Source organism: Oncorhynchus tshawytscha, linkage group LG10 (genome assembly GCF_018296145.1).
Source record: "Oncorhynchus tshawytscha isolate Ot180627B linkage group LG10, Otsh_v2.0, whole genome shotgun sequence".
Lineage (NCBI taxonomy): Eukaryota > Metazoa > Chordata > Actinopteri > Salmoniformes > Salmonidae > Oncorhynchus > Oncorhynchus tshawytscha.
This window is the reverse complement of record NC_056438.1, coordinates 3,878,159-3,890,709: the sequence shown is the minus strand read 5'-3', so window position 1 is coordinate 3,890,709 and position 12,551 is coordinate 3,878,159. Positions and strand designations below refer to the sequence as shown.

The 12,551-nt window shown below is 44.7% G+C and overlaps 1 protein-coding gene across 2 annotated transcripts in view; it reads left to right on the top strand.

Annotated features, from left to right (window-relative positions):
- Positions 1-12,551, top strand: part of LOC112240630 (coronin-2A-like) — a 30,945-nt gene that overhangs the window by 12,021 nt on the left and 6,373 nt on the right. For both annotated transcript variants that reach the window (XM_042328038.1, XM_042328037.1), the window contains exons 4-7: positions 2,557-2,706; positions 3,009-3,188; positions 4,651-4,767; positions 4,985-5,089. In XM_042328038.1, the coding sequence (XP_042183972.1) occupies positions 2,557-2,706; positions 3,009-3,188; positions 4,651-4,767; positions 4,985-5,089 (552 nt within the window). The remainder of the gene's footprint in view (positions 1-2,556; positions 2,707-3,008; positions 3,189-4,650; positions 4,768-4,984; positions 5,090-12,551) is intronic.

Here is a 12,551-nt window from a genome sequence, read left to right as displayed (position 1 = left end):
GTAGACCTTACAGTGAAATGCTGAATACAACAGGTGTAGTTGACCTCACAGTGAAATGCTGAATACAACAGGTGTAGTAGACCTTACAGTGAAATGCTGAATACAACAGGTGTAGTAGACCTCACAGTGAAATGCTGAATACAACAGGTGTAGTAGACCTTACAGTGAAATACTTACTTATAAGCCCTTAATCAACAATGCAAATTAACAAAAAAATATGAATATAAATATGAATAAGAAAATAAAAGGAACAAGTAAATAAAGAGCATCAGTAAAATAACAATAGCTACATTATATTCAGTGGAGTATCGGTACAGAGTCCATATGAAGGTTAAGGGACACACAGACACATTACTCATGCAATGGAATGTGGTCTTATCACCAAGTCATTTTGTAAATCAGTTGCCAACCCAAAGCTTCGGGGGCTTCTCTCAGTTCACACAGACACAGATGAGAGAGTACCAATAAAACCCTATTCTATTGAATAAAACAGTATTTGATATATAACCTTGTAATTATTCTAAACAATAGAAGGCCAAAAAAATAAACAAAATAAATCACACAATTAAGTTATTAAACAATGAATGTGCACAAATTGGCGGGAGAGAAGTGCATTCTGGGGGAAGGAGAAGTGCATTCTGGAGGGGAGAGAAGTGCATTCTGGAGGGGAGAGAAGTGCATTCTGGAGGGGAGAGAGAAGTGCATTCTGGAGGGGAGAGAGAAGTGCATTCTGGAGGGGAGAGAGAGAAGTGCATTCTGGAGGGAGAGAAGTGCATTCTGGAGGGGAGAGAGAAGTGCATTCTGGAGGGGGAGAGAAGTGCATTCTGGAGGGAGAGAAGTGCATTCTGGAGAGAAGTGCATTCTGGAGAGAGAAGTGCATTCTGGAGGGGAGAGAGAAGTGCATTCTGGAGGGGAGAGAGAAGTGCATTCTGGAGGGGAGAGAGAAGTGCATTCTGGAGGGAGAGAGAAGTGCATTCTGGAGGGAGAGAAGTGCATTCTGGAGGGGAGAGAGAAGTGCATTCTGGAGGGGAGAGAGAAGTGCATTCTGGAGGGGAGAGAGAAGTGCATTCTGGAGGGAGAGAGAAGTGCATTCTGGAGGGGGAGAGAAGTGCATTCTGGAGGGGAGAGACGTGCATTCTGGAGGGAGAGAGAAGTGCATTCTGGAGGGAGAGAGAAGTGCATTCTGGAGGAAGAGAGAAGTGCATTCTGGAGGGGAGAGAAGTGCATTCTGGAGGGGAGAGAGAAGTGCATTCTGGAGGGAGAGAGAGAAGTGCATTCTGGAGGGGAGAGAGAAGTGCATTCTGGAGGGAGAGAGAGAAGTGCATTCTGGAGGGAGAGAGACGTGCATTCTGGAGGGAGAGAGAAGTGCATTCTGGAGGGAGAGAGAGAAGTGCATTCTGGGCTCATGGTCAATCCGACATCTGCATCATGCATCATTTAACGGTGATATGGCCTCAGCAGAAGTCAGGGCAAGAATAGCCTGAAGGAAGTGAGTTTGTGTTTATAAACGAGGTACTGCCCCCACCTACCGTCAACCAGTCATGTCAATCTGGAGCTATACAGAGCCCTCCTCATTGTTAAAAAATTTGGGAGGCGCTCGATTTGGGCCCAGGGGCTCCGCAATCCTGTCACACCCTCTATGTGGAGACTCCGACCACATTTTCGAATCAAGAATAAATAGGCTTTTAGTCTCCAAAATGGATTAGTTCACTGAGATGGGCGCTCGACTAAAACAATCTCGGTCAACCAACAGCCTAATGACCAAACAATCGACCAGTCGACTAATTGTGGTCAGCCCTAGTGCGTTGACACGTGTGTGTGTGTGTGTGTGTGTGTGTGTGTGTGTGTGTGTGTGTGTGTGTGTGTGTGTGTGTGTGTGTGTGTGTGTGTGTGTGTGTGTGTGTGTTGATATGCGTTGTGTGTTGATATGCATTGTGTGTTGATATGCATTGTGTGTGTGTGTTGACATGCATTGTGTGTGTGTTGACATTCGTTGTGTGTGTGTGTGTGTGTGTTGACATGCGTTGTGTGTGTTGACATGCGCTGTGTGTGTGTGTGTGTGTGTTGACATGCGTTGTGTGTGTGTGTTGACATTCGCTGTGTGTGTGTGTTGACATGCGTTGTGTGTGTGTTGACATGCGTTGTGTGTGTGTGTGTTGACATTCGTTGTGTGTGTGTGTGTGTGTGTGTGTTGACATTCGTTGTGTGTGTTGACATGCGCTGTGTGTGTGTGTGTGTGTGTTGACATGCGTTGTGTGTGTGTTGACATGCGTTGTGTGTGTGTGTGTTGACATGCGTTGTGTGTGTGTGTTGACATGCGTTGTGTGTGTGTGTGTGTGTTGACATGCGTTGTGTGTGTTGACATGCGCTGTGTGTGTGTGTGTGTGTGTGTTGACATGCGTTGTGTGTGTGTTGACATGCGTTGTGTGTGTGTGTGTTGACATGCGTTGTGTGTGTGTGTGTTGACATGCGTTGTGTGTGTGTGTGTATTGACATGCGTTGTGTGTGTGTGTTGACATGCGTTATGTTCATGCGTGACCCCTGTATGTGTTACAGGTAAAGCTCTGGGACATCCCAGCCAATGGTGTCTATCAGAACATGACCCTCCCTAGGAAGGTGCTTCAGGGTCACAGCCGCAGAGTCAACCTGATAGAATGGCACCCTACTGCTCGGGATCTACTGGTCAGCTCAGCCTACGACTACAAGGTAGAAACACACACAAACACACTGTCTGAAAAGACAAACACACACTGTCTGAAAAGACAAACACACACATACTGTCTCGCTGTCTGTTCTCTCTTTCTCTCACCTCTCACTCTCTCCTTTTCCCTCTCTCCTCTCCTGTCTCTCTCTCCTTTCTCTCTCTCTGTCTCTCTTTCTCTCTCTCTCTCTCTCTCTCTCTCTCTCTCTCTCTTTCCTCTCTCTCTCTCTGTCTCTGTCGCTCTGTCTCTCTCTGTCGCTCTGTCTCTCTCTTTCTCTTTCTCTTTCTCTCTCCCTCTCTCCTACAGGTGATGGTCTGGGATGTGTCAGTGTGTGACTCAGTGCTGAGGAACCCAGTATGTGTTATTTCTCTTCACACTGAGCTGGTTCTTTCCATGTCCTTCAACAATGACGGCAGCTCTCTAGCTACCACCAGCCTGGACAAGAAGATCCGAGTCATGGACCCACGTACTGGGCGCCTCATACAGGTCTGTCTGGGTGTGGGGACTGGTCAAAGTCCCGGTAATTTACCAACGTCCCGGTAATTTACCAACATCCCGGGAATTTACCAACATTACGGTAATTTACCAACATTACGGTAATTTACCAACGTCCCAGTAATTTACCAACGTTACGGTAATTTACCAACATTACAGTAATTTACCAACGTCCCGGTAATTTACCAACATCCCGGTAATTTATCAACATTACAGTAATTTACCAACATTACGGTAATTTACCAACATTACGGTAATTTACCAACGTCCCGGTAATTGACCAACGTCCCGGTAATTTACCAACATTATAGTAATTTACCAACGTCCCGGTAATTTACCAATATTATAGTAATTTACCAACATTACAGTAATTTACCAACATTATAGTCATTTACCAACGTCACCGTAATTTACCAACATTACAGTAATTTACCAACATTATAGTAATTTACCAACATTATATTAATTTACCAACATTACAGTAATTTACCAACATCCCGGTAATTTACCAACATTACAGTAATTTACCAACGTCCCGGTAATTTACCAACATTACAGTAATTTACCAACGTCCCGGTAATTTACCAACATTACAGTAATTTACCAACATTACAGTAATTTACCAACGTCCCGGTAATTTACCAACGTCCCGGTAATTTATCAACATTATAGTAATTTACCAACATTACAGTAATTTACCAACATTACAGTAATTTACCAGCGACCCGGTAATTTACCAACATTATAGTATTTTACCAACATTACAGTAATTTACCAACATTATAGTATTTTACCAACATTACAGTAATTTACCAACATTATAGTAATTTACCAACGTTACGGTAATTTACCAACATTACAGTAATTTACCAACGGCCCTGTAATTTACCAAAGTTACGGTAATTTACCAACATTACAGTAATTTACCAACGTCCCGGTAATTTACCAACGTCCCGGTAATTTACCAACATCCCGGTAATTTATCAATATTATAGTAATTTACCAACATTATAGTAATTTACCAACATTACAGTAATTTACCAACATTATAGTAATTTACCAGCGTCCCGGTAATTTACCAACATTATAGTATTTTACCAACATTACAGTAATTTACCAACATTATAGTATTTTACCAACATTACAGTAATTTACCAACATTATAGTAATTTACCAACGTTACGGTAATTTACCAACATTACAGTAATTTACCAACGTCCCGGTAATTTACCAACGTTACGGTAATTTACCAACATTATAGTAATTTACCAACATTACGGTAATTTACTATGTGTCTATGTCTGTGTGTGTGTGTGTGTGTCTGTGTGTGTGTCTATGTCTGTGTGTGTGTGTGTCTATGTCTGTCTGTGTGTGTGTGTGTGTGTGTGTGTGTGTGTGTGTGTGTGTGTGTGTGTGTGTGTGTGTGTGTGTGTGTGTGTGTGTGTGTGTGTAGGTGTCCAGCAGTAAACTCCACAGGGCCAATAAGGTGGTGTTTATAGGAGACCAGAACATGCTGTTTTCTACTGGCAGCTCACCATGGAACCAAAGACAGATCACATTATGGGATCCGGTGAGAGAGAGAGACACACACACACACACAGACACACACACACATAGACACACACACACACACAGACACACACACACACACACACAGACATAGACACACACACACACACAAAGTCATAGACACACACACACACACACACACAGACATAGACACACACACAGACACAGACAGACACACACACACACACACCACTCAATGTTTTATCTCTGACATGTAGGATGATCTGTCAGAGCCGCTGTCGGAGGAGGAGGTGGATGGAGGTGCAGGAGTCCTCTTCCCATTCTACGACCCTGATACACACATCCTCTACCTGGCTGGCAAGGTAATCAATACTGATCAATCACTCTGCTACGACCCTGATACACACATCCTCTACCTGGCCGGCAAGGTAATCAATACTGATCAATCACTCTGTCATGACCCTGATACACACATCCTCTACCTGGCAAGGTAATCAATACTGATCAATCACTCTGCTACGACCCTGATACACACATCCTCTACCTGGCCGGTAAGGTAATCAATACTGATCAATCACTCTGCTACGACCCTGATACACACATCCTCTACCTGGCAAGGTAATCAATACTGATCAATCACTCTGCTACGACCCTGGTACACACATCCTCTACCTGGCTGGCAAGGTAATCAATACTGATCAATCACTCTGTCATGACCCTGATATACACATCCTCTACCTGGCCGGCAAGGTAATCAATACTGATCAATCACTCTGTCATGACCCTGATATACACATCCTCTACCTGGCCGGCAAGGTAATCAATACTGATCAATCACTCTGCTACGACCCTGGTACACACATCCTCTACCTGTCCGGCAAGGTAATCAATACTGATCAATCACTCTGTCATGACCCTGATATACACATCCTCTACCTGGCCGGCAAGGTAATCAATACTGATCAATCACTCTGTCATGACCCTGATATACACATCCTCTACCTGGCCGGCAAGGTAATCAATACTGATCAATCACTCTGTCATGACCCTGATACACACATGCTCTACCTGGCTGGCAAGGTAATCAATACTGATCAATCACTCTGTCATGACCCTGATATACACATCCTCTACCTGGCAAGGTAATCAATACTGATCAATCACTCTGCTACGACCCTGATACACACATCCTCTACCTGGCAAGGTAATCAATACTGATCAATCACTCTGCTACGACCCTGGTACACACATCCTCTACCTGGCTGGCAAGGTAATCAATACTGATCAATCACTCTGTCATGACCCTGATATACACATCCTCTACCTGGCCGGCAAGGTAATCAATACTGATCAATCACTCTGTCATGACCCTGATATACACATCCTCTACCTGGCTGGCAAGGTAATCAATACTGATCAATCACTCTGTCATGACCCTGATACACACATCCTCTACCTGGCAAGGTAATCAATACTGATCAATCACTCTGTCATGACCCTGATACACACATCCTCTACCTGGCAAGGTAATCAATACTGATCAATCACTCTGCTACGACCCTGGTACACACATCCTCTACCTGGCTGGCAAGGTAATCAATACTGATCAATCACTCTGTCATGACCCTGATATACACATCCTCTACCTGGCCGGCAAGGTAATCAATACTGATCAATCACTCTGTCATGACCCTGATATACACATCCTCTACCTGTCCGGCAAGGTAATCAATACTGATCAATCACTCTGTCATGACCCTGATATACACATCCTCTACCTGGCCGGCAAGGTAATCAATACTGATCAATCACTCTGTCATGACCCTGATATACACATCCTCTACCTGGCCGGCAAGGTAATCAATACTGATCAATCACTCTGTCATGACCCTGATACACACATCCTCTACCTGGCTGGCAAGGTAATCAATACTGATCAATCACTCTGTCATGACCCTGATATACACATCCTCTACCTGGCAAGGTAATCAATACTGATCAATCACTCTGCTCACGACCCTGATACACACATCCTCTACCTGGCAAGGTAATCAATACTGATCAATCACTCTGCACGACCCTGGTACACACATCCTCTACCTGGCTGGCAAGGTAATCAATACTGATCAATCACTCTGTCATGACCCTGATATACACATCCTCTACCTGGCCGGCAAGGTAATCAATACTGATCAATCACTCTGTCATGACCCTGATATACACATCCTCTACCTGGCTGGCAAGGTAATCAATACTGATCAATCACTCTGCTACGACCCTGATATACACATCCTCTACCTGGGTGGCAAGGTAATCAATACTGATCAATCACTCTGTCATGACCCTGATACACACATCCTCTACCTGGCCGGCAAGGTAATCAATACTGATTAATCACTCTGTCATGACCCTGATACACACATCCTCTACCTGGCCGGCAAGGTAATCAATACTGATTAATCACTCTGTCATGACCCTGGTACACATATCCTCTACCTGGCCGGCAAGGTAATCAATACTGATCAATCACTCTGCTACGACCCTGATACAAACATCCTCTACCTGGCAAGGTAATCAATACTGATCAATCACTCTGTCATGACCCTGATACACACATCCTCTACCTGGCAAGGTAATCAATACTGATCAATCACTCTGTCACGACCCTGGTACACACATCCTCTACCTGGCTGGCAAGGTAATCAATACTGATCAATCACTCTGTCATGACCCTGATATACACATCCTCTACCTGGCCGGCAAGGTAATCAATACTGATCAATCACTCTGTCATGACCCTGATATACACATCCTCTACCTGGCAAGGTAATCAATACTGATCAATCACTCTGTCATGACCCTGATACACACATCCTCTACCTGGCTGGCAAGGTAATCAATACTGATCAATCACTCTGTCATGACCCTGATATACACATCCTCTACCTGGCAAGGTAATCAATACTGATCAATCACTCTGTCACGACCCTGATACACACATCCTCTACCTGGCCGGCAAGGTAATCAATACTGATCAATCACTCTGTCATGACCCTGATACACACATCCTCTACCTGGGTGGCAAGGTAATCAACACTGATCAATCACTCTGTCATGACCCTGATATACACATCCTCTACCTGGGTGGCAAGGTAATCAATACTGATCAATCACTCTGTCATGACCCTGATATACACATCCTCTACCTGGGTGGCAAGGTAATCAATACTGATCAATCACTCTGTCATGACCCTGATACACACATCCTCTACCTGGCCGGCAAGGTAATCAATACTGATTAATCACTCTGTCATGACCCTGATACACACATCCTCTACCTGGCCGGCAAGGTAATCAATACTGATCAATCACTCTGTCATGACCCTGATACACACATCCTCTACCTGGCCGGCAAGGTAATCAATACTGATTAATCACTCTGCTACGACCCTGATACACACATCCTCTATCTGGCCGGCAAGGTAATCAATACTGATCAATCACTCTGTCATGACCCTGATACACACATCCTCTACCTGGCCGGCAAGGTAATCAATACTGATCAATCACTCTGTCATGACCCTGATACACACATCCTCTACCTGGCCGGCAAGGTAATCAATACTGATCAATCACTCTGTCATGACCCTGATATACACATCCTCTACCTGGGTGGCAAGGTAATCAATACTGATCAATCACTCTGTCATGACCCTGATATACACATCCTCTACCTGGGTGGCAAGGTAATCAATACTGATCAATCACTCTGTCATGACCCTGATATACACATCCTCTACCTGGCAAGGTAATCAATACTGATCAATCACTCTGTCATGACCCTGATATACACATCCTCTACCTGGCTGGCAAGGTAATCAATACTGATCAATCACTCTGTCATGACCCTGATATACACATCCTCTACCTGGGTGGCAAGGTAATCAATACTGATCAATCACTCTGTCATGACCCTGATATACACATCCTCTACCTGGCCGGCAAGGTAATCAATACTGATTAATCACTCTGTCATGACCCTGGTATACATATCCTCTACCTGGCAAGGTAATCAATACTGATCAATCACTCTGTCATGACCCTGATATACACATCCTCTACCTGGCTGGCAAGGTAATCAATACTGATTAATCACTCTGCTACGACCCTGATACACACATCCTCTACCTGGGTGGCAAGGTAATCAATACTGATCAATCACTCTGTCATGACCCTGATACACACATCCTCTACCTGGCCGGCAAGGTAATCAATACTGATCAATCACTCTGTCATGACCCTGATACACACATCCTCTACCTGGCCGGCAAGGTAATCAATACTGATCAATCACTCTGTCATGACCCTGATACACACATCCTCTACCTGGCCGGCAAGGTAATCAATACTGATCAATCACTCTGTCATGACCCTGATATACACATCCTCTACCTGGGTGGCAGGGTAATCAATACTGATCAATCACTCTGTCATGACCCTGATATACACATCCTCTACCTGGCAAGGTAATCAATACTGATCAATCACTCTGTCATGACCCTGATATACACATCCTCTACCTGGCTGGCAAGGTAATCAATACTGATCAATCACTCTGCTACGACCCTGATATACACATCCTCTACCTGGGTGGCAAGGTAATCAATACTGATCAATCACTCTGTCATGACCCTGATACACACATCCTCTACCTGGCCGGCAAGGTAATCAATACTGATTAATCACTCTGTCATGACCCTGGTACACATATCCTCTACCTGGCCGGCAAGGTAATCAATACTGATCAATCACTCTGTCATGACCCTGATACACACATCCTCTACCTGGCCGGCAAGGTAATCAATACTGATTAATCACTCTGCTACGACCCTGATACACACATCCTCTACCTGGCAAGGTAATCAATACTGATCAATCACTCTGTCATGACCCTGATACACACATCCTCTACCTGGCCGGCAAGGTAATCAATACTGATTAATCACTCTGCTACGACCCTGATACACACATCCTCTACCTGGCAAGGTAATCAATACTGATCAATCACTCTGTCATGACTCTGATACACACATCCTCTACCTGGCAAGGTAATCAATACTGATCAATCACTCTGTCATGACCCTGATACACACATCCTCTACCTGGCAAGGTAATCAATACTGATTAATCACTCTGCTACGACCCTGATACACACATCCTCTACCTGGCAAGGTAATCAATACTGATCAATCACTCTGTCATGACCCTGATATACACATCCTCTACCTGGCTGGCAAGGTAATCAATACTGATCAATCACTCTGTCATGACCCTGATACACACATCCTCTACCTGGCCGGCAAGGTAATCAATACTGATTAATCACTCTGCTACGACCCTGATACACACATCCTCTACCTGGCCGGCAAGGTAATCAATACTGATCAATCACTCTGTCATGACCCTGATACACACATCCTCTACCTGGCCGGCAAGGTAATCAATACTGATCAATCACTCTGTCATGACCCTGATACACACATCCTCTACCTGGCCGGCAAGGTAATCAATACTGATCAATCACTCTGTCATGACCCTGATATACACATCCTCTACCTGGCAAGGTAATCAATACTGATCAATCACTCTGCTACGACCCTGATACACACATCCTCTACCTGGCCGGCAAGGTAATCAATACTGATCAATCACTCTGCTACGACCCTGATACACACATCCTCTACCTGGCAAGGTAATCAATACTGATCAATCACTCTGTCATGACCCTGATATACACATCCTCTACCTGGCCGGCAAGGTAATCAATACTGATCAATCACTCTGTCATGACCCTGATATACACATCCTCTACCTGGCAAGGTAATCAATACTGATCAATCACTCTGCTACGACCCTGATACACACATCCTCTACCTGGGTGGCCAGGTAATCAATACTGATCAATCACTCTGACCCTGATACACACATCCTCTACCTGGGTGGCAAGGTAATCAATACTGATCAATCACTCTGACCCTGATACACACATCCTCTACCTGGGTGGCAAGGTAATCAATACTGATCAATCACTCTGACCCTGATACACACATCCTCTACCTGGGTGGCAAGGTAATCAATACTGATCAATCACTCTGACCCTGATACACACATCCTCTACCTGGGTGGCAAGGTAATCAATACTGATCAATCACTCTGACCCTGATACACACATCCTCTACCTGGGTGGCAAGGTAATCAATACTGATCAATCACTCTGACCCTGATACACACATCCTCTACCTGGCAAGGTAATCAATACTGATCAATCACTCTGACCCTGATACACACATCCTCTACCTGGGTGGCAAGGTAATCAATACTGATCAATCACTCTGACATATTGCTGCTCTTTAGCTATTTGTTATTTTTATTTATATATTTTTACTTGACACTTATTTTTCTTAAAAGTGCATTGTTGGTTAAGGTCTGTTGTATTCAGCATTTCACTGTAAGGTCTGTTGTATTCGGGGCATGTGACAAACACAATTTGATTTGATGGTAACATTAGGTGTGTGTGTGTTCCAGGGTGATGGTAACATTAGGTCTGTGTGTGTGTGTGTGTTCCAGGGTGATGGTAACATTAGGTCTGTGTGTGTGTATGTGTGTTCCAGGGTGATGGTAACATTAGGTCTGTGTGTGTGTGTGTGTGTGTGTGTGTGTGTGTGTGTGTGTGTGTGTGTGTGTGTGTGTGTGTGTGTGTGTGTGTGTGTGTGTGTGTGTGTGTGTTCCAGGGTGATGGTAACATTAGGTGTGTGTGTGTGTGTGTGTGTGTGTGTGTGTGTGTGTGTGTGTGTGTGTGTGTGTGTGTGTTCCAGGGTGATGGTAACATTAGGTCTGAGTGTGTGTGTGTGTGTGTGTGTGTGTGTGTGTGTGTGTGTGTGTGTGTGTGTGTGTGTGTGTGTGTGTGTGTTCCAGGGTGATGGTAACATTAGGTGTGTGTGTGTGTGTGTTCCAGGGTGATGGTAACATTAGGTGTGTGTGTGTGTGTATTCCAGGGTGATGGTAACATTAGGTCTGTGTGTGTGTGTGTGTGTGTGTGTGTTCCAGGGTGATGGTAACATTAGGTCTGAGTGTGTGTGTGTGTGTGTGTGTGTGTGTGTTCCAGGGTGATGGTAACATTAGGTCTGAGTGTGTGTGTGTGTGTGTGTGTGTGTGTGTGTGTGTGTGTGTGTGTATTCCAGGGTGATGGTAACATTAGGTCTGTGTGTGTGTGTGTGTGTTCCAGGGTGATGGTAACATTAGGTGTGTGTGTGCGTGTGTGTTCCAGGGTGATGGTAACATTAGGTGTGTGTGTTCCAGGGTGATGGTAACATTAGGTGTGTGTGTTCCAGGGTGATGGTAACATTAGGTGTGTGTGTGCGTGTGTGTTCCAGGGTGATGGTAACATTAGGTGTGTGTGTTCCAGGGTGATGGTAACATTAGGTGTGTGTGTGCGTGTGTGTTCCAGGGTGATGGTAACATTAGGTGTGTGTGTTCCAGGGTGATGGTAACATTAGGTGTGTGTGTTCCAGGGTGATGGTAACATTAGGTGTGTGTGTTCCAGGGTGATGGTAACATTAGGTGTGTGTGTTCCAGGGTGATGGTAACATTAGGTGTGTGTGTGCGTGTGTGTTCCAGGGTGATGGTAACATTAGGTGTGTGTGTTCCAGGGTGATGGTAACATTAGGTGTGTGTGTTCCAGGGTGATGGTAACATTAGGTGTGTGTGTTCCAGGGTGATGGTAACATTAGGTGTGTGTGTGCGTGTGTGTTCCAGGGTGATGGT